Below are 23,093 nucleotides of genomic sequence, written 5' to 3'. Positions count from 1 at the left end.
TAATAACATCCCACCCCCACCCCCGGTGTCTGGACAGGAGGTGAGAGAAGACTTTGGTTCCCCTTTGCCCTGACCTTGGTCAAGCACATTCTTCTGAAAAGGGGTCTGTCTCTCACCTCGCATGGCCTATTCTAAATGTGAGCAGCTGCTTTTCACATCAATGGAGACATGGCCCCACTTTCTTTCTGGGACTGAAGGCTCCTCTCATCCACCCTGCTGTCCTTTTCGGCCACTCCAGGGGGTAGGGAGAGCCCTCTGGTGCTAAACCTAAGAGTTGTTTCCATCCCCAGCTTCCCTTGTCTTTCCAGAGAGTGAGTTAGGGACCTCCTCATGGCTCAGAGGAAGGGGAAGTTGAAAACAAACACAGTGACCTGCAGAGGGGATCTGAGAGGTCTGAGTCCCGAGAGCTGGACGCCTGCATGACCCCCCAACTGCCCTTGGGAATAGAGCCTTTCTCACTCACCCTCTTTAAACCACCCTGCAAAGTAAAACGGATAAAAACACGGACATACACATACTCACATAAATACGCCCACACACATGCATGTTTACACGTGCACCCTCCAACATGGCCCTCGTTTTTCTGCTGTTCCCCACGTCCCCATTCCAGAAATCCAGCCAGCCTCTGGCCACCAGGGCTTTACAACTTATCATCTGGTCCCCATCTGCTCAACAGAGGGGCCAGGCACAGCTGGAAGAACACAGCAAGATGCAGGTCCCCGTGGTTACTAGGCGACAGGGTCACATGGCTCTTTCCCACCAAGAAGCTACCAGCTTAGGTGCTGCAGGTGAGCAGGCTCTGGAGTTAGGGTATCTGGTTTGAATAGATAATTCACCACCAGGCAAGTCACCCCACCTCCCTGAACTCCAGGTCGCACGTGCAAAACGGTAAATATGTCGATATAGACATTGTTGTGAGGATTAAACACAATACCTGCCAGCAAATAATAAGACCTCTGTGGTTCTTTTTGTGTGTGTGTAACAGAGAGAGAGAGAGGAGGAGGAGGAGAAGGACAGATAGGGACAAAGAGGAAGAGAGAGAGATGAGAAGCATCAATTCTTCGTGGCAGCACCTTTGTTGTTCAGTGACTGCTTTCTCATATGTGCCTTGACTGGGAAGCTACAGCAGAGCAAGTGACCCCTTGCTCAAGCCAGTGACCTTTGGGCTTAAGCCAGTGACCATGGGTCATGTATATGATCCCATGCTCAAGCTAGTGACCCTGTGCTCAAACTGGTGAGGTAGCACTCAAGTTGGCAACCTAGGTTTCAAACCTGGGTCCTCTGCATCCCAGTCCAATGCTCTATGCACTGCGCCACCACTTGGTCAGGCGAGCCCAGTGATTCTTATTGAGCATTTATATTATCCTGGGAACTATCTTACGCTTTATAAAAGGGAGCTGGCACTGGTGTTAGAGCATCCCACACACAGGTGATGTGAGCCATGGACCAAGTTGAGGGAAGACTACCCCCTCTCCTGGGATTGGGGTCTGCAGTTCCTGTTCCTTCCTGTCCCTGCAGCCACCTTCGTCCTCTTCCTCACCAGCCCCCTCCCAGGTCCTAGCCTCCTGTAACCAATGAGGCATCTTCAAGCCTCCAGCTGGCCCAGATTGTGAATGAATTATTCACCCTTTGCCCTAAGCCTCTGTTTTGCATCTAATTCATCCCAGCTCAGCAGGCTGGTTTCAGGCTGACCTGCTGGTTTAATACCCAGTTAATCTGTACACGGAGGAGACCCTCTCCTAATTGCAGAAAACCCTCATTATCTGAGTTAGAGGATGTAAAAGAGGAATTACTCTAACTCATTTGAATCCACTAATTGTTTTCCAGATGCCCGTGAGACCTGGTGATGAAATGTAGTAATAAACCCCACCGAGCCTCCTAGCACCCACAGTCCTTCTGCCAGCCTCCCCTCCCCACGCCCTCTTAGCTGCAGCTCCTCCTCCCTTCCCTCTTCCCCAAGAACAGCTGCCTATAGCATTAACCCTCTTCAGCACTTCACCTTCCTTTCCAGGTGATGTTTTAAAGATCAGGGGGTTACTGCTTTGGGGAGATGCTACCATTCACAAGGTGCCCCTCACAGCCAGCCTGTCCTTCCCTCAAGCTCAGTGTGGTCAGCTTCCTTTCAAATGAGTGTCTAGACCAGAAGCCCTTTGAGAGCAGGGATCGTGGCTGACCAACCTCTATGCCTCCTGTACCTGGAATAAAGCCAACAGTCATAATGCTCTATTCGTGAATTGAACTTAAAAGTTTAATGTTATAAGCATTTGTATCAGTCAGGATAGGTTAAGTTATGCTGCAGGGACAAACATCCCCAAAATCTTAGATGTGTACCTAACAAAGGTTCGTTTCTCACTCATGCTACCTGTCCTTGGTGGGCAGATGGGAGGTTCTGACCCATTGTGGTCACTCAGAGATCCACGCTGACAGAAACTCCCTCTCAACATGTGGTTCCCCAGAAAGAGACTGAGAATGTGGTGACCTGTGCGTGGCTCTTAAAACACTTTTACCTGGAAGGAACACATGTCATTGTCACTCATGTTTCACCAGCCAAAGCAAAGCACATGGACATTCCTAACATCCAGGAGTGGCCCATAAATGTATTCCCAGAAGGTGGAGAGCCAGAACTATGTCATGAATAGCACCAGTGATTGTCACAGGCATTTTCTTCTCACACACATTCTGGGGACCTCATGATTCCATTAAAATAACACTACGTAGCAGGCTTCCTTCCCTGAACACGCACTAGAGCTTCACGTTCAGTGAGCAGCCGAAGACCTGAGTTGGAGTCTGACCTCTGTGATTATTCTCAGCTGAGGTCTCACATTCTCACCGACCTCAGGTTCTTTATCTTTGAAACAGGAACCTTTCTTTCTCCCCTAGCTGGCCTCACAGCATGAAGGATAGAAGTACCACCTCGAGTGGGGCAGACCCTGAGGATGCCTGGGTGAGAGAGACCCAGTGTCTGGTGGTACCCAGGGGCTTGGCCAAGGGGCCCCCTCACAGACAGAGGCAGAAATGATACCCAACATGTTACCATGGCGGATCCTAGACAAAGCTGATTTCGGTTGCTGGCAATTCGCTCAAGTCCCTAGATGGTGAACCTTTTTATAAAAACCACCCACTTAAAAAAAAAGAAAGAAAAAAAAAACCCGCCCACTTTTGCAGTGCTGGTCAACCTGGTCCCTCCTGCCCACTAGTGGGCGTTCCAGCTTTCATGGTGGGCCAATCGCAGCGCCATTTGGTTGCTCCGCTCAGGGCCCAGGAAGGATGACTTGCCCACAAATGGTAATGACTATAATAATACTAATAGCAGTAGTAGCAACAGCGGCCGTTTGCAAAGGCCCAGCTTTCTGCCTGGTTTCTGCTCTGGGATTTACAAACACTTTCTTCAACCTTCACAACAACCCCACTTTTCAGACAAGGGAGATTTAGAGAAAGGTAGAGTAGCTTGCTTAAGAACTAAGATTTTGGTTCCCTTTCTCTGACTCCAGAACTCCTATTTATAGTATTATTTTGGGCCTCTCCTGGTTGGATGTTATCACTCAAAGCAGTATCTCAGATCAGACCTTCCAAACAGAGGACTATGCAAAATCACATTCACCCCAGCTGGCTCAGATTCATTAAGCAACTACTGCATGCCAAGCGCCATGTTGGGCTGTGGACAGACGGCAGTGGACAAGCCAGCACAGCCCCTACCCTGTGGAGCTCACTGTCCGGTGTATTGAAATACTCTGCCTCCCTGAGACATGAGGTGGGGTCTTGCAGAATGGCTGTGGAGGTCAGCAGTGACATGTGCCAGTCATCTGAAAAGCACCTGGCACACGGCAGGTGCTCAGTAAAGGTAGCCCGTGCTCTTCTTCCATACCTAGTTGTAGGGCAGCCACCTGCCTGGGGCTGGCATCCTCAACCTGAGTGTCCTGTCCTTAGGTAGGGACCACTATCTCCCCGCCACTTCCAGCCCATAAGTACTTGGCTTAGGAAACAGAAGAAGTCCCAAGAAGCCAGCCCCGCAGGATGTGGTCAGATGCTCAGCAGGGCTGCCAGGCCGGCTCTGCCCCTCCCATGCCTCCAGGCAGGTGGTCTGGGTGTGCAGAGGCACAGCGGGGAGCCGGGCCATGCTCTGCCCTACCTCACCCTCAAGATGTACAAGGTGGCCCTGGCCGGTTGGCTCAGTGGTAGAGCGTCAGCCTGGCGTGCAGAAGTCCTGGGTTCGATTCCCGGCCAGGGCACACAGGAGAAGTGCCCATCTACTTCTCCACCCCTCCCCCTCTCCTTCCTCTCTGTCTCTCTCTTCCCCTCCCGCAGCCAAGGCTCCATTGGAGCAAAGACAGCCCGGGTGCTGGGGATGGCTCCATGGCCTCTGCCCCAGGCGCTAGAGTGGCTCTGGTCGCAATAGAGCGACGCCCCAGAGGGGCAGAGCATCGCCCCCTGGTGGGCAGAGCGTCGCCCCCTGGTGGGCGTGCCGGGTGGATCCTGACAGGCGCATGCGGGAGTCTGTCTGACTGTCTCTCTCCGTTTCCAGCTTCAGAAAAATACAAAAAAAAAAAAAAAGATGTACAAGGCATCTGCAAAGCCTTCTCCATCTGTTCCTCGGGTTCTCAGAGCAGCCTTGCCACATAATCAGATGCGCCCAGGCTGAGTGGAAGGACTGACTTCCAGTGAGAATCCCCTGTCTTCCGGAGGAGTATTTGAATGCTTGATGTGGCTGAGGAATCTCTTCTTTGGACAGAAACGGACCCAGTCAACTGAGGTTTACTGAGACCCCTCTCACCTATTTTCATGATTGATTCACTCTCTCCTCTTCATCTCGCCAGCTAACAATTATTGGGCATTTACTACTTTACATGCCTTATTTGATTTCATCTTCTCAATAATCCTATGAGATTTTAACCAGCCCCATTTTCCAGATGAGGAAACTGAGGCTTACAGAGGTGTAATAACTAGGCCATGACAGGACTAGTCATGGTGAAGCTGGAATTTGGATCCACAATAGCTGACGCGGGCTCTTATTAGTGACTTGATCTCTAATCCTTGGAGCAGCTATGGCCAGGGTAATTGTCTCCACTTTGCACCCGAGGCTCAGCGTGAGGCTAAGCGATGTACCAGGTGGGTCTGTGGGATTTTTTGGATGCAAGTCCTGAGATTTCCATCAACTGTCCTTCTTACAGCCACACCCGGAGCCCCTTTCTGCCCCACAAGGAAAACTGGGAAAACTGGGACTTCAGGGCAGCTCCTGTCTGCCTGGGTTCAGGCACCCCACACCTTTCTGCCTGTTTCACCGTCCAGAAGACTGTCCCTTCTTCCCGACCCACAGCCGGAAGCCAGCTCAGACGCACCTTTCAACCTATGGCTCGAAAATTCCCAACTCCACCTTTGACAAAGGAAGACTCAGATCCAGAAGCATTTTGAAAAGAAAAGTAGTTTCTTGCAAAAATGTATAAACTGGTTAGACTTCAAAAGGCCGGGCTTGCCAAATTACACACACAGATACACGCGCGCGCGTGCGCGCCTGGTTATCAAGGTCATTGCATTTTTGTCAGTCTGTTCTTAATGGAAAAGCAGCCATTTCTCCCAACGCTCATGAAGCCATGCAGGGCACACAGTATCTTCAGACATCAGCCTCCCAAACACCCGGGGACAGAGTTGTTCTCATTAGGGAGTCAGCAGCTCATGGGAAATGCCGGGTCACTTTGGGAACTAGAAGCAGACAAGGTGACCCTGTTACTTTGACTTTGCCCAGAGGGTAAATTGTGGGGTTGGGGTTGGTGTTGACCATTGGGATGGAGTGTCTGTGCTTATGCCCATGACAGCCGTTTCATTAACTTTGACCCTCGCAATGTCCTCAGGCCAGTATTATTATTCACCCCGTGTAACAGAGGTGGAGCCAAGGGGACTGAGGCTCTGAGCCGGAGGGATTTACCCAAAGTCAGAGCAGGAAGGCGGCAGAGCTGAGATTCCCGCCCAGCACCTGACCCCTAAGTCTGGGTCATTGTGCTGCAGCCAGCCGCCTCCTGCGCCCTCCCTCACCCTTGACCCTGCCGTCTGTTTCAGCCAGTGCCGCACTGTGTTAGGGGCACCTGCTTACCTCCCAGAGGGCGCTCAGCTCCAGGACAAGCACTGTCTTTTTAGATCACCTCTGGCTCAGGCCCTGGCACATGGGAGACAACACACCATACATGTTAATAGTTGACCCATTAACGAGGGGCATGAGAGCCGCCAGGAAGGTCACCGAGGGTGCTGCCCACAGAGGATAATGCCCGAGGCCTCCGGGTTGTGAAAGACTTGCATAACCTCAGCAGAGTAGAACCCACAGCCCCCAGACCAGGGCCAGCTGGGTGACCTATTGCCCAAACCACCTAGTGACCCCGGGCACTGGGCCACTCCACTTCTGGACTGCCCAGCAGGCATGGTCAGCCAGCACACGCACACCCCGTACAATGATCCTGCCCACTCCAAACCAAGACAAAAGCGCACCTGTCATCTGTTAGAGCAGGAAATGAATGTAGCCAGAATTCCCAGTGATGAACAGTTCACTTCTGACAACAGTCCATCTGCCAGCCCCAGGATGAATTTGCTTTGGGACTGACTAACCCTCTTACCAAGTATATTTCTAGTCCCAGCAGGTGGCGAGGGCAGGGGTGGTAGTGCCTGATGCCAAGAAGAGCCACTATCCAAGTACTCACAGAGAGACTCTGGGCCCCTGGGTCACGGCGGATGGCCCATTTTTCTATGTATTGGCTCTACAAAGGTTTCAAAAATTAAGTGGTTGTAAAGTGAGCTCGATTCCAAGTGGCACGCAGTAGCTGGCTCAGCCAGGAAAGGGCCACACGAACCAAGAAATCAGTTCTGCTTCAGCTTACTGATGCATTTACTCTCCTTTCACTCCCAAAGTATCCGAAGGGACATTAATTAGAGGCATCACGTATTGTCCACGCAGTTGGGAGAGGCTTCGCGAGATGAGCCAGCTCGCCTGTCGGTGTGTTCATTCAGCAAATGAAAGCCTGCAGGGCTGCTGAGCCCTGGGCACTGGAGCCCATCAGTCCAGTCCGTCCCGGTTCCCCCGTCCCCTCTTCATCTGTAAGCTGCCTCCACGTCATCCCTTTTCCCCGCGTCTTCACGGTGCAAGGGGCCGCGGCAACCAGTTGAGAAGGGTACGTTGCAAGAAGAAACCTGGACCCAGAGTCCAGCGTCCAAGTCCAGGCTCTGCTAGGTACTGTCTGGGGGCTCCTAGGCAAGTCACTTCGCCTCTGAGCTTCAGGCTAGTAGTAAAAGGGGGTGCTGGTGCCTCCTGGGAGTGTTCTGGGACTTAATCACTACCATTGATTGAACACTGACCGCATACCAGGCACTATGGCTAAACTAAGCATTTTGCATGGTTTTTTTTTTCCTTTAATGTACAAAGAACCTGAGATGTAGGTATGGATATTCTTAGTTTACCAGTGAAGAGGTTGAGAGTGGGGGTGGTGTCCATTTCCTTCTCTGCTGTGTCACCAGCACTGGTATGCGACTTGGCACAAAGATGTGTATATGGTAGACCACACAGCTGGCCTTGCCACGTAGTGGAAGTGACAGCACAGCGCCGGCACACAGTAGGCCCTCAGTACCTGAGGGCTCCTTTCTTCCCCCCTCTCCATTGCTTCCTGCAGGTGGCTTTAGCCAAGGCTGTGGCTCTCAGCGTCTGAGCTCGCGACACACAGTACCGTCTTTAGACAACTGATGCTCCCAGGGGAGGAATGAGTTAGCAGAATTTAGATTTCATTTGCTGCTTTCACCTAAACTAATGGGGTCTTCATGAGAAGCTTGGCCAGGGATTAGGCCAACTCCCTTTGAAGGCATTTGCTTCCTCCTTGGATGCAGACGATCTTGGTGTTGGCCAGGGAGGTCACTGGCACCCTGACGGAGCCCTGAGGGCTGCAGTACCGGGCGCTCAGCCCCCAGGTCTGGTCCTAGGCTTTTCAGAAGCACGATTTTATCCATTTTGTACCCAGAGCTGATTAGAGCCCCACTAAGCAGACTCACAAGAGATAGTGTTGGAAACTAAATGCTGACTCTTTTAGGTTCACCCACAAATGCCACTCAGCAGATGGAGCAGACACCTGTGCTCCTGGCCCCCATTCCTGGGGAAACAGTACGTACTGAAGTGTCCGTGGCGAGCCCAGGGATAGGAAGGGAATGGTCTCCATGACCATTCTTTTCCTGATGACCATCTAGTCTCACGGGCAGTTCCTGGGGGTGGGGGGGCTGGAGGGAGTTCCAAACAAGGGAAGAAAACACCCCAACTCTCGTTCATCTACATATTAATGAACCATCTCAGTACACGGCATTCTGTAATGGAAACTGTGGGGTTTCTTTCCCTTGTATCTAGGATGTCCGTGATTATCGCGCCTGCTTAGCCAGTGTTGTCAAAACTGTTACCTTTCAGAAAATCGCCAGGCCTGTTGTGCGGAACCGAAGATATAAACGTTCCTGCCTGTGGGTCAGCGCATACCCCACACGTCTCTGTTTTAATGACAGGGCCTCCGTTTGGGGGCCCCTGTCCCTGCCACCCCGAAACAGGATGTCTCATGTGAACTGTGACCTTTTAGGTCTCTAGTATATTCTTCATTATTCTTTATTTCCTCGTCTTTTTGTTTGCTGGTTTATTCACACCTCCATTTATTTATGTATTTGCACAAAGCTCCCATCCCCTTCCTCAAAGGATCTGCAGGACTTCTTGGGAAATACAGCCACAAAAACAACAATGTATGAACAGATACAAGACATCAGGACCTGGAAAAGCAAAAATCTGAATTTGTTAAGAGGCTCAAATGCAGGGGAGTAGGGCCTGGATCTGAATTCCAGCCCTGCCACTGACCAGCTGAACAGACAGGCGCCTGTCCTTAGTCCCTAGGCCTCAGTCTCCTGACCTATGAAATGTATGAATACTTTCTTCAGAGGATGATCAAAAGAATTAAGTGTGATAATATATGTAAGCACTTAGCAGCATGCCTGGCAAGTCGTGGGCATTCGGACACCACTGTTTTTCGTCACTCTTACGGTTATTATATATTTATATAGTTTCTCCTTTGATGGCCCAGTTGCTGTATTGAGCTGTGAACTTAGCTAGTAGCTTCCGAGCAGTCAAAGCAGAAACGGGAGGCGCTGGCTGCCTGTTTCTCATTTCCAGGACAGCACGTGGCAGTGCCCACTGCCAGGGCAACATGGCCTTCCGTTTCATCTTGACTTACTCTGTCTGAGAGCCTCACCCTCTTTTAGGAGCTGAGCGCTCAGGGTCAGGCTTAATTAGCCATCAAAGCCTCAGACGTCTCTGCCCTTGGCAGCTAGAAAGGTATTACAGACCTGGAACCAGGAGAAGAACGTCCTGATTGGGAATAATCAGAAGCTGCAAAAATTAAGAAGCTTGTAGCAGGGGCTCCTTTAGAAACTGAGCTTAGAGATCGTGGTCTCTTCGGCTTTGGGTACTTGGTTCCAAGCACTTGGGTGCTTAGAAGACTGTTAATTAGGCGACAGGTCCCAAGTTGGATTTTCATGTGGGTGATTTTACATTTTGTACTTTAGCAGCTGCTAGAGACTGAGGCTTCATGGGATTTGTTGAACCTGGATCACAGGCTCAGAGGACAGTGGGAAGCAGCTGGTCCATCCTGCCCCAGTCCCATGCAGAAGTTGGATGGAGACAGCTAGCTGCTCATCTCCAAAATTAAGAAACCCTCATTCCAACGGCGGGGAGTGGGAAAGGAAGCTGGTGTTTATTGAGAACCTACTATGTGCCAGATGAGAGCAGAATCCATCTTGATCTTCCCAGGCACCTTGGAACATGTGGGCCTTGTTATACCAGGAAGCAGGTGTTGTCTTTCCCATTTTTACAGATGGAGGACTGGAAGCCCAGGGAGGTTAGGGGACTTGTCCAAGGGCCTTTGTCACAAGAGCCTAGACATTAAGCAGTTCGGAGGAGGGAGTTTTTCCTCCAGATGGTAGGGAAGGCTTCCAGGAGGAGGTGGTAGGCTTTGAAGAACAGGTAATCTTTAAGAGGCTATGAGGGAGGCAGGAGGCCTTAGAGCCCGGGACTGATGAGAGCAGAGATCCAGAGGTAGGAAGGTAAGTGGTCCGGGAAGGCAGGCCACCTGAGCCAAGGTTTCTGCTGGGAAGCTGGGAGAAGTAGGTGTGGAGGAATGAACAGGGTCAGAACGCAGGGGTCTGACCTGTCGACAAGAGGAGAAGCAGAAACATGCACGCAGGCTCTGACTTGAGTCTTCAGTTTTAACTTTCACTTGATGTATTTATTTATCCCTTATCAGCAGACTTCTGCTGAGGACCCACCATGTGCCAGGGCCGGTGCAGGGCACGGAGGGGACAGGGGTTAGCCAGACTCCATCCATCCCCACTTGGGGATGACCTCCAGCCGTGCCCGCCTGTGGCTGCACGTACCCGCCGGGGCCCTTTTCCCTCACGCTCCACTTCCCCGAGGCCGGGGTCTCCAGCCCCCAGTTCGGCCCCACCTTGGATCCCCAATAACAAGGTTTGTTGAACTGCACCAAGAGGAGCCAGCTGACTGAAAGCCTTTCATGTCCGTCCCTTCAGGCGTAGTGTCTCAATTACCTTCACAGCCTGCCAGGGGGCGAGGGACACGTGTCCCTGGTTCTCAAGGGAACAGGATCAGAGATCTCAGGGGATTTGTTCACCGTCACACAGCTTGTACGCCACAGAGCTGAGAGTGGGCCCCAGGCCTGTCTGACTCCCACATCGGGGGTCTCCACCCTGCTTCATGGGGACTCTGACTCCCACACCGGGGGTCTCCACCCTGCCTCATGGGGACTCTTTAATTTTATAGCTGAGTAGTTACCCAGCTTGCCCAGGCTGCTGCACGCCTAATTAAAGGCCGGGCCAGCCAGATCCAGAGTCTCAGTCTCCTGGCTCAGCTCAGAGACCCCCGGGAGCAGCAGGTGCCGTGGGGTGTGGCCAGCCCATCTCTTGGCAGGGTGCTCTCCCCCTCTCTAACTGGAATGGCATTCCAGGAAGCTGCCGCATTGGCCGGAGACGCCTAGCACTTTTGTGGTCGCCACAGCACCACCTTGTGGTGACTTTCAGTGGGGGCACACACTTCACAGAGGAAGGGGCTCCCCCGAGCCTAACACTAGGTGGTTTCCAACTGGTGCTGGCTGGGGTGAGTCTACTGGCTGCCTTCCATTGAGGGCTTGTGCAAAACTAAGCAGCTGGTCCTGCTTCCTGAGAGATTTCTGTGCCACCCACTTACATCCTTCTGGCCTACAGTTATTAGGCACCAAAAGTACAGAGGGGAAGGAACTAATCTCTACCAAGTACCTCCTATGACGGGTGTTTCTAGACATCCTTCCATGGAAGCTTCCTGATAGCCCTAGAGGTGAGGGATCCTTGGGCCATTTTGCAGAAGAGGAAGTGGACAGGTGCGCTCTGAGCCCAGGTCCCCCTGGCCGAGCAGCACAGGGCTGGCATCGGAACGCTTACGTGTTATCAGAGCAAACACTCTGCCCATCTGAGTGTGACCGGCTTTCGGGCGGCAGCTGCCGCAGATGTGCTGTTGTATTAACGACCTTTATCTCCTAGATGAAAATCAGAAAAGATCTAACAAAAACCAATTCTTGTAAAAAAAAAAAGGACAAAGAAATAAAAATTGGATCCCATTAGTGACAATCCACCTTGTTTTGAAATGACCAAAACAAAAAAACAGGATCACGTGGCTTTTTTTTTTTAAGGTGGAAGGGAACTCATATGAGGTTGTTTGTGAGAATTTTACAGCATCCCAGGAGTCCCTGGGAGGCCCCTGTCATGTGGCAGCCCCAGGAGGAAAATTAATGACGTGTCACCAATTACCCTACTGGGGACCTGGCCTCAGCACCAGGGAGGTGCACGGACACACATGTGCACTCAGGGGGACGTCCAAAGACACAGGCTGCTCCAGTCACTCAAGGAGATGGTGTAGCAACCATAGACACTTCCTACTGCCACCAGCTTCATCAGTGCTCTCCGTTCTGACTGTTCCGACCAGCAGTCGCTGTGCCATCTGTTTCAGAAATGCAATGAACAGTTGTAAAGCTTAGGAGGGGGTAAGAGGAAACAGCCATAGGGAAGTCTTATTTTTGTACCTCGATCCAGCCAAGTTAAGTAAGTTCCCAGTTGAAAGATGACCCCCTTTTAAAAATAGCCATACTGTCAGAAAGCAAGTCTGACACTGCCGTCCAGAGAGCACCAGAAGTTAACTGGATTCAGGCCTGCTAAACTGTAACCCATACTGTGAACACCAGGAAGGCGTAACCATTAGCAGGATGGTGGTAACCACTGAGAATTTACAGCCAGGTTTCCCAAGCACAGTCATGCTCGCGTGGCTTCATGGTTTCTGTTTGCCATGGGCGTACCTACTTAACAGTTGTATATCAACTCATAATCTTTACTCATTAATTTATTTTACAAGGAATCCTCTCAAATAGAAACCCACATTATTTGTCATAAATGAAACAAATTATAAAAATACATTAAAAGTAAAACAGTGCTATGAAGAACTAGCCTAATGCTGTCACTTACCAAAAGCTCTGAGCCTGAGACCTAAACCCTTTTTTTAAAAAGAGAGAGGTTGCCCTGGCCAGTTGGATTAGCGGTAGAGTGTCAGCCTGGAGTGTGGATGTCCCAGGTTCAATTCCCAGTCAGGGCACACAGGAGAAGCAACCATTTGCTTCTCCACCCTTCCCCCTTCCCTTCTCTCTCTCTCTCTCTCTCTTTCTCTCTCTCTCTCTCTCTCTCTCTCTCTCTCTCTCTCTCTTTCCTCTCCCACAGCTATGGCTCAAATAGTTCAAGCAAGTTGGGTTGGCCCCGGGTGCTGAGGATAGCTCCATGGCCTCATCTCAGGTGCTAAATTACCTCAGTTGCTGAGCAACAAAGCAATGGCCCAGATGGGCAGAGAATCACCCTGTAGGGAGCTTGCCAGGTAGATCCTGGTCGGGGCACATGTGGGAGTCTGTCTCTTTGCCTCCCTGCCTCCCCCCTCTTACTTAATAAAAATTTTAAAAAAGAGGTTAATAAATAATGGGGCTCAACTAGCAGTGGAGTGGCAATAGTGTGGACTAATTTGCCTGAAAATTCTTCCATCACAAATAATCCAGATGTTAGGACAATGCTAGCAAATACCCCTTTAAAGGTTTAGCTGAGTTCCTAAGAAGTAAGGAAACAAGGAGGGAACAGATACCAAAGCAATAAGCATGTACCCTGACTGGAAGGAGTAAAATGTCTCCTTGGGAAATTCAGAGACACAAGGCCATGCCTCGCTGGATGAAAGGTTCAAATTTATACTACCTGTGTGACCCAGGAATCCCAAGTCAAAAAATTAACACCAAACTACTCCAAAAAAAAAAAATAGGTCTTCAATCCAGGCTAAGATTCCCATATATAAATACATGAGCAACTTTAAGGATGAGCTTATGAACTAGACTTACTTTAAAACACACAAGAATAAAATAAAATAAAAAAACTACCATGTGGGAAAGTCACAGAAACAACAAACATCAGGATCAAACACTCAGTCCTCAACAGAACAGTCTGAATGGGTCCCCTCGAAAAAAGCATGTTTACCATTACTAAAGACATAAATTAATACATTGAAAATAAATGGAAAGAACAAAGCACTAAAAGAAAGAACAGGAAAATTTGAAAATAAATCAAGTGAAAGTTCTAGAAATAAAAAAACTGAATCATTGAAATTAAAACTTTAGTGAATGAGTTAACAGATTAGGCAAAGCTAAACAAGAGAAATAATTCATTACAAGATTCATTTGAAGAAATTATCCATAGTGCATCATGGAGAGATAAGATGGAAACTAGAAAAGTTGCCTAATAACAAATTCCCAAAGAAGAGAATAGGAAAGAGATATTATTTATTGGATGAGACTTTTCCAGAATTGATTCCTGAGATTCAAGCAGCACGAGTCCTGAACAGGATAAATATTTTACACCTACACACATCATAGTGGAATTGATCAACTCCAAAGATTAAAAGAAAAATCTTTTAAAAAACCTGCTTACATAGAAACCTCAATGGAACTGATGAGGCTTCTCAAAACAACAGTAGAAGTCAAAAGAAAAAGTGAAAGAACTGTCAATCTAAGATTCTACATTGACCTTAGCCAAAAATCCGAGAAGCAATTCAATCTAAAATTCTATATCTAGCTAAACTGTTCAAGACTGAGGGCAACATAAAGATGTTTTCAGATAAGGGCTGGACAAGCTTACTCCTTGCTGCAGTAACTACTCAAGGGTTTACTTCAAAAACTGGTGAAGATGACTGCGAATACGGGGTTGGGCAAAAGCAGGTTTACAGTTGCTTGTATGGAAAATAATACAATAAATAATAAATAATCATACAAGTATAAACTCTGTTTTTGCATACTGGCAACTGTAAACCTAATCTTGGCATACCCTGTCTTTCTAGCCCAGAGCCTGGGATCCAGGCCCGTGCTGGTTTAACAGTAACTGCTCTTATCCCAGTTAAATAAAAGCCTGCGGACACTGCTCTGCACTGTAACCCCTGGTCCTCTAGATCTGGCCTTTGTGCTTGATCTTGAACCTGATCAAGATCAGCACTTGACTTCTCACCTTGATCTCACCTAAAGGTTCTGCTTCGGCTTACTTGTCCTGTTCTCTGGATGGTCCCTGCCTTAGCTCAGGTCTCCCAAGAGCACATCCCTGAAAACCAGCCACTCACCAGCAGCCTGACCGTGCCATGCCAGCACCCTGACACCATTCCCACTCAGTGTTCTCCCCACTCTTTCCCCTTTTCACTGAGAATTCAAAAAAAAACAAAACACTCATCCAGGGCTGGTATCATCTTGCTCGCTACACATGAGCTGTCACTGCTTCGCAGTGTTTCAAATGTATTGTCTATGGCCCTGGCCAGTTGGCTCAGTGGTAGAGCGTCGGCCTGGTGTGCAGAAGTCCCGGGATCGATTCCCGGCCAGGGCACACAGGAGAGGTGCCCATCTGCTTCTCCACCCCTCCCCCTCTCCTTCCTCTCTGTCTCTCTCTTCCCCTCCCGCAGCTGAGGCTCCACTGGAGCAAAGATGGCCCGGGCACTGGGGATGGCTTCTTGGCCTCTGCCCCAGGCGCTAGAGTGGCTCTGGTCGCAACAGAGCGACGCCCCGGATGGGCAGAGCATCGCCCCCTGGTGGGCGTGCCGGGTGGATCCCGGTCGGGCGCATGTGGGAGTCTGTCTGACTGCCTCCCCATTTCCAGCTTCAGAAAAATACAAATATATTATCTACATCAGTTGTAGACTGATTGCCAAAAATGGTCCTAATTCTCCACCCCTCCCTGTATCTTTATCCTTGTTGATATAACCTTGAAGCTCTTCCCTTGGAGGGATGGAGTATGTTTCTCCACCCCTTGAATCTGGGCTGGCCCTGTGACTTGTATTGTCTAACAAAAGGTAAAGGAGATGACATCCTGCAGCTTTCAAGCCTATGCCTTAGAAAAACCTTGGACATGGATTCTGCTCTCTCCTGGAAAATCTTGCCACTGTTATAAGAACAGATCCAGGCTAGCCCACTGGAGGATGAAAACTACCCAGCCCTCAGCCTACCACCCACTGGCTGTGGACACGAGTGAGCCCAGTGGGATCAGCCATGCCTGGACAATCTCAGCAGAACTGCCTAGCCTAATTGGCACAGTAGACTCATGAGCAATAAGTGGTTATTTTAAGCCACCGAGCTTGGGGATGCTTTGTTACACAACCCTAGCTCCCTGATGGAACGGGCATGACATTTTATTTATATGCACGCATACGTATAATGAAACTGTTTGCTCCGTACTGGCTCACAGCCTGAAGCTTACTAGCAGCTATATGTAGATATACTCAGTTGAATTAACCTCGCTGATGGGAAAATTGAGCTCCCGTGGCAGGGTGTGTGCTGACTGCCATAACTCTCTACCCAGAAATGGAAAGTGGGTCATGTTTCACGCAGGTCCTTTTATTTTTTCTTAGCAATACCTTCTCACCCACTTGGTTGGACAGATGACCCAGAGCTTAACAAAGCAAAAAGGTCATACACCTTTGCCCTAGTGCACATGTGGGGATATGGATCTTCTAGCAAAGTTAAGCCTGCTAGTATATCTTCTGAGTCAACCAAACGGGAAATGTTAATTTGGGCAGGTGTGTGTGTGTTTTGTTTGTTTGTTTGTTTCTGGCACCAGAGTTTAGGACTTTTTAATTTGTCCCATGAAGCAAAATCATGACAGAACATTCTGCTTTTCTTCACAACCCCCAACACAGAGAGATAGAGAAAAAGAGAGAGAGAGAGAGAAACTATAAGAAAAAAATGGTAACCCTTACAGATAAGAGTTAGCTCTATAACTCATCTCTTTAAAAAGTTTATATGAATATTCAGTCAAAACCCACAGGTCTCCCTTGAAATGTCATCTCTATGAATTTCTAAGAAGACCACAGGACTGTACACTGTCTTGGAACGTCCCCAGCGGGCTGTGCCTTTGATCAGGTAACAGAGTAAAATCCCCAGAGTCCCCTCTTCCATCTGAAAGAGAGAAAGACCGGGATAGAAGCTAGTGTGTGCCTGTTTTTAGTAAACAGTTTTGGAAAGTGTCACCATTATCAAAGGACATATTCTGCTTCAAGATTATATTTGAGTGCAAAGGAAAGTGGGGCAGGAGAGTAGGAAAGAAAATGTAAGAATAACAAAATTCCACCACGGCACTTACTGCGCGACGTTGAACAAATTCGTGTCTCTGAGGCAAGCTTTGCCCATCATAAAATGGGAGTGGTCATGCTTGCCTCCTAGTGTCATTGTGAGGAGTAAAAGAAATAATAAATGTAGAAAGCACTTAGCCTATCCTGAAGCAAGATATGATGGTGATAATAAAGGATGATTAAGAAATCAAATTCCAGAACTTTGTGGGGTTTTCCCATTGATTTGAGAGAGAAACATCAGCTTGTTCCACTTAGTTGTTCCATTTAGTTGCGCACTCTTTTACATGCCCTGACCAGGGCTCGAACCCACAACCTCGGCACGCTGGGACAATGCTCTATCCACTGAACTACCCAGCCACGGCCTGTTTGGGGTTATTTTATTTTATATAAATAAAAGGAAAAAAAAGGTTTTGCAGCAAGCTCTCTCTCCCATTTCATCCCCAGGACCTAATGAATTTAGACCAGCATTACTGCCCATGATGTTTGCAAGATAAAACCAAGGCAAAAAGAGTTTGTCAATAAGCTCACACAAGATACGTTTTAACACCCTGACCCTTGGGTCCCTCAACTCCTGCTTGGCTGAAACCCATTTCTGAGCCGTCACTAGATACGAGCTGAAACGCAGAACAGGCTGTCATTCGGGCAGCTGACCCTTTCATCTTCATGATAGCAGACATTACATTTGATGTGATTTAGTTTCCTTCTGTGGAATTCATCCACCAGTTGCTTTGTCCTCAGACAGACCCAGCGTTAGTCCCCCGGCTGTGAGCGAGGAGGGGGTCAGGCGTGCAGATTAATTTCCCTGGTACCAGGATGCTGGTAATAGCCTTACCACTTTGCATTGCCAAATGAAAGAGATGGGGACCAAAGAGGGGAGATGAAGGCTCGCTCGTCCCCTAAAGAATTCATCCCAAATTTTTATAATGCATCCAAATGGCCCTCTTTATGCGATTCTTTTCAGTGTGAACCTTATTCTGCTGGGGGGTGAGGGGGAGATGGTCAAAGCTTCCCTTTTGCCTTTAGCTCTGCCTCTCTTTCTGCCTGTCTCCCTCCCTCTCCCTTTGCTGGCTTCTCTCTGTGTGTTTATTGCGTGTGTGTGTGTGTGTGTGTGTGTGTGTGTGTGTGTGTGTGTTCAAAGTGGATCTTGTTTGTATTAGATGCAATTCATTATCATTTCCTTTGAGGTCTGTTTCCTGGACCCACAGTCAGGGGAGAATTCCCTCCTCCGTTCGCCACTTTATCGCTCACTGCACGCATGACCCCCTGCCAGGAAGGAGACGGTCCAGCTCCTTTGCTTCTCAAACCTGAGGTCCTTTGGTCTTTGCAGCCCAAGAGAATCTCATTATTGACCACGTGACTAGCTTGTGGGAGCGTGTGATGTTGCCTTTCCAGCCGCTGGATGAGACTTCTGTGTAAGTCCTAGAGGTGACCATTTGGAAATACCTGGACAGTGCGGGTGGGCTGGCCGCCCTTTGGGAAACCCCGCTGTATAGGAAAGACAGGGTGGCAAAGGGAAAGCTAGGAGCGGTCATTCCCAGGGACAAAGGGCCCCTTCCCTGTACTAAAGGACTCTCCATGGGCTCTCAGAAAAAGCTGGCCCTGCTCAGTACATTGTAAGAATGTTTAATTACATAAAAACTCAATGTATACACAGTTTTTAAGCCCAAGGCTATAGTAGTGTAGATGGAAGTTTGCTCTTGTAAAGAAGCCGTCTGGGCCCTGGCCGGTTGGCTCAGTGGTAGAGCGTCGGCCTGGCGTGCAGAAGTCCCGGGTTCGATTCCCGGCCAGGGCACACAGGAGAATCGCCCATTTGCTTCTCCACCCCTCCCCCTCTCCTTCCTCTCTGTCTCTCTCTTCCTCTCCCGCAGCCGAGGCTCCATTGGAGCAAAGATGGCCCGGGTGCTGGGAATGGCTCCTTGGCCTCTGCCCAGGCGCTAGAGTGGCTCTGGTCGCAACAGAGCGACCCCCCGGAGGGGCAGAACATCGCCCCCTGGTGGGCAGAGCGTCGCCCCCTGGTGGGCAGAGCATCGCCCCTAGTGGGCGTGCCGGGTGGATCCCGGTCGGGCGCATGCGGGAGTCTGTCTGTCTCTCCCAGTTTCCAGCTTCAGAAAAATACAAAAAAAAAAAAAAAAAGAAGAAGCCGTCTGTTCTCAGCTGTTATTTATTTTGAAAAGCTAAGACAATCTCCAGACTTCTGAGAGATGCCCTGTGGTAGGCGTGTCCTCTTAGGATTCCAATGTGAACTGCTGAGAGCCTGTGGGCACTTGACAAGATAGGACCAGACCTGCCTAAATTCCTACGGATAAAAAAAGTAAGTGAGGGTAGTTCCGCAGCAATGTGAATACACTCAGCACTACTCAACTGGACACTCGACAAAGGTGAGGATGGTGAATTTTATGTTATATGTAGTTTAAAGCAATTAACTAAAGTCTTTAAAAATAGGAAATGAGGAAGTGTTTAGCCTCTGCTCTGAAGGGACCGAGGCTGCTGTTCACTACCATCTGCCAGTCATCACCCACCACTACTAAACTCCTAAAACACTGCTAAACTCCTGAAACAGTTCTATAGCCACTTACAGCCTCCTGGCAGCTATTCTGAGCAACTCAATTGGGAATCCTGCATTACCACTTCTGGCCACAAGGGGTCCCAGCCCTCCGGTATGTCAGCACCGAACGCTGGAAAGTGGTCCTGCCTCTTCAGTGAGGCTCTGTGGGCTGAGCTGGTGCCTTGAGTGGCAGATCCCCAGAGAGAGCTGCCCAGCTCAGTCTTTGGCCCTGGGTTTGGCACTGCAGGAGCAATGAGAACCCACACGCGATCGCTGTGCTTTCTGTTGTTACTGCAAACAACAGCAAGCATGGCCTGGGAACCTGGCAGCTCTCTGTGCAGCCTGGATTCTGGTCCTACCTTTATTCCCACTACCTGTGTGACCTTGGGCATGTCCCATTCCCTCTGAGATTCAGTTTCCTCCTTTGCCAAGGGAAGGGGTCAGAATAAAATCTCATTCTGTGCAGTTTTGCCAGCAGCATAAGCACCTGAAATCGCCCTCACCTCAAGGGGTATCTGAATCAGCCCTGCTGTTCAGCACAGACTGCCAGCTTACTGAAGTTTTGCATCCTTCTGCCTGACGATCATCTCACCAGAAGCAAAAGGAGTGAAATCAGACTTCTGTGACACCACACCTTTCAACATCAGAGCCCGAGGAGCGCTCAGAGATCTTAGTACTACAGGGGTTCTCAAACTTCTGTTAAACGCTTAAAATCCTTTGCTCAGACAAACTTGGACATGGAAGCCCAAACAGAAAACAGTTCAATGCACGCTGGTTAGAAACTGGAGACCAGACAGAGGAAGTCAACTGCCTCTGTCACTCAGCAAGAGAGTGGCAAAGCTAGGCAGAGGTCCATTTCCTAGGAGTGACACTGAGCATCCAGATTCCAGAGACGTGTGGGAACTCAGAATCATAAGAAAGTGCCACATGTGGGGATTAGGATTGAACCCAGCTCATTGCATTTGCCAAGTATGTATACTGGCTTTCCTGAGGGATGGCTGTTCATTCACTAATTCATTCATTCATTCGTTCGTTCATTCATTCATTGTTATTCAAATCTTCACTGAGCTTCAAATGTACACCAGGCATTGCTCTAAGCCCATATAGCTCTGAATAAGGCAGCTAGAGCACCTACCCTCATTGAACCGAGATGTTAGAGGAGGAGACAAATGACATGTGACGAGAAGAGAACTGCAGCAGAGTAAAGGGATAGAGGGTCACGGGAGGCGTGGAGGGTGCGTCGGCACCTCTCATTGGTTGAGAGCAGTCCTTCTCAAAGTGTGATGTGCACGCCCATCTCTGCACTGTTGGATTCCAGCCTGCAACAAGATAAAAGACATGCTTCTTCCCTGTTTCTAGAGGACAAATATTCCATGGAGCAGCCCTGGCCCGAAATATCTCTCTGAACCCTTTGATCAGTGCTGTGGATTGGTTTGTTATGATTTTGAAGCCACGCGTTTATAACTTAAGTGACATTGTTTTGATCTAAGGATGAATTTGCGCTGGGGAGGCCATGTCAGGATGATGTCGTCAAAAGTGTTGTATACTGAGTGTTTATCGATATGAATGCATAGAAGAGCATCTATGACAGGGGTCCCCAAACTACGGCCCGCGGGCCGCATGCGGCCCCCTGAGGCCATTTATCCAGCCCCCGCCGCACTTCCAGAAGGGGCACCTCTTTCATTGGTGGTCAGTGAGAGGAGCATAGTTCCCATTGAAATACTAGTCAGTTTGTTGATTTAAATTTACTTGTTCTTTATTTTAAATATTGGATTTGTTCCTGTTTTGTTTTTTTACTTTAAAATAAGATATGTGCAGTGTGCATAGGGATTTGTTCATAGTTTTTTTTTATAGTCCGGCCCTCCAACGGTCTGAGGGACAGTGAACTGGCCCCCTGTGTAAAAAGTTTGGGGACCCCTGATCTATGACATAGTGAACATTTAAGCTTTAAACATCAACAGTCTGTGAGGATATATGGAGAGTGCAGTGTAGGCAAGGCTGGGCCCTGCTGATCTGAATAGCTCTCTGAAAACATTCGGACGTCAGCTCCAGCCGAGTACAAGGCAACTCCTTGCTGGCAGTGGTGAAAACCGAGCAACGGCCCGTGAAGGAGGTGACCTTGCCCGCCAGCACCTTCGCTCCCCAAGCATCGTGCTCTGGCATCAGGGGGTTTTGAGTGAGTGCTGCAGCTGGACAGCAGCTCTTGGCTGGCTAAGCTGACTCGTCCAAGAACCAGCTACTAGAAGTGACACCTCAGTGTTATTTCTGCGTTGGCTTATTAAGAGGCTGTATGCTATTGGCTTGTGAAATATTATTATAAATTGTAATCCCCACAGGGAACCTGGTGTTAAATAAATTATTGGCCAAGACAATTTCGGTTTTCGAGCGTGATCTTGCCACGAACAAAGCAGTCAGTGCCGCTGACGAGTATACTCCCTGTCCTGAGACCACTGCCCCTGCCTCCTCTTCCCTTTCACCTTCCCGCCACACTGCACAGGCTCCAGGGCACCGGCGCCTAGGAAGGCTGTGGTGTCCGTACCTGGCATGTCTGACGATCCAAGGCCCACCTAAAGGAAGACGTCCCATCCGAGTCGATGGCCAGATGTGAGCTGCGTGAATGGTGGAAATAGACCCAGGTCCTGACTCAGGCTTTGTCACGTACCAGCCATGTGATCTTAAAAATGTCTTTGGTTTTTTTCTAACTCTAAAATGGGAATGATGGTGCTTTGCGGGAAGAGCTCGTGCACACTGTGTGTGCATGTGTGTGTGTTTGCATGTGTGTGTGCACGGACATGTGAGTGCATGTGTTTGCATACATGTATGCATGAGTGTGTGTGCACATGTGTGTGTGTGACATCCATTTCCTCCACCACTGTGGAGAGCCCCCTTCAGGACCCACTGTGGCCAGGGACACTGACGGCCTTTTCTGGGTCTCTCTCCAGATTGCCAAGGGATCATCGAGGACGTCGTCCTGCTGGGTGCGCCCGTGGAAGGAGACGCCAAGCACTGGGAGCCTTTCCGGAAGGTGGTGTCCGGGAGGATCGTCAACGGCTACTGCAGGTCTGTGCAGACCCCAGGCCAGTGGGGAGGTGACGACACTTACTGAGCACCTAATGTGCCCAGGCCCTGTGCTGGGGACACAGATGTTTAAGGCCTGGCCCCTGTCCTGTTATGAACTGGGAAGCCTCTGCCCTTCTAGGATGAAACAGTCCTGAAAATTATCTGTCAGGCCTGAGACCAACCTATAGGAGAGACCAGGCTTGTCACCATAATCTGGGGACAGGGGGACATGGGTGAGTGGTACACAGACTGAAATACAAGGACTAGAGTTCAAATGGGAGGTCTTGCGACGCCGACTAGGAGCTCATGTGTGCGCATCACTCGGCAGTGCAGGAAGGGGGAGAGGAGAGGCTGAGGTCTCAGGGCACGGCTTTGGGGTGGGGCGGGGTGATAGAACAGGGAACTGCCAGCGGTGGGGGGTCAGTACCCACGCCTCCATCAAGGGGCGGGGGCCTGCCATGACTGACAGCTGTGGGCCGGAAGGGAGGCAGCCTGGCTTGGGGTTTGGGAAGAGGACTTGAGGGGTTTCAGCCAAGGCCGTGCCACAGACTTGAGGGAAGGAGAGATGCCGCCCACCGCTGAGACCTCAGGAGATGGGCCCGAGAAGATGCCCGGGCCCGTCAGCCTCCAAATGAAGCAGAACAGAGTGACAGTCTTTATGAGCTCACAACTTGGAATCACACGGACCTGGGTCCCCAGGCTGGCCTCAGTTTCTCCATCAGTAAAGGAGGGGTGATACTAGTGACTAGTCACTCCCCCAGGACTAGT

At 49.7% G+C, this 23,093-nt stretch overlaps 2 protein-coding genes across 3 annotated transcripts in view; one reads left to right on the top strand and one right to left on the bottom strand.

Moving 5' to 3' along the window:
• The window catches only part of PLA2G5 (phospholipase A2 group V), a 315,873-nt gene that overhangs the window by 241,773 nt on the left and 51,007 nt on the right, over positions 1 to 23,093 (bottom strand). The window lies entirely within an intron of this gene.
• Positions 1 to 23,093, top strand: part of TMCO4 (transmembrane and coiled-coil domains 4) — an 86,177-nt gene that overhangs the window by 53,632 nt on the left and 9,452 nt on the right. The window contains exon 12 of one of the 2 annotated variants that reach the window (XM_066375262.1): positions 22,208 to 22,325. In XM_066375262.1, coding sequence (XP_066231359.1) covers positions 22,208 to 22,325 — 118 coding nt within the window. Of the gene's footprint in view, positions 1 to 5,168; positions 5,515 to 22,207; positions 22,326 to 23,093 lie in introns of those variants that run through there. The other variant, XM_066375263.1, reaches the window with a different exon arrangement.

This window comes from Saccopteryx leptura, chromosome 3 (genome assembly GCF_036850995.1).
Source record: "Saccopteryx leptura isolate mSacLep1 chromosome 3, mSacLep1_pri_phased_curated, whole genome shotgun sequence".
Taxonomy (NCBI): domain Eukaryota; kingdom Metazoa; phylum Chordata; class Mammalia; order Chiroptera; family Emballonuridae; genus Saccopteryx; species Saccopteryx leptura.
This window is presented reverse-complemented; position numbering and strand designations above follow the sequence as displayed.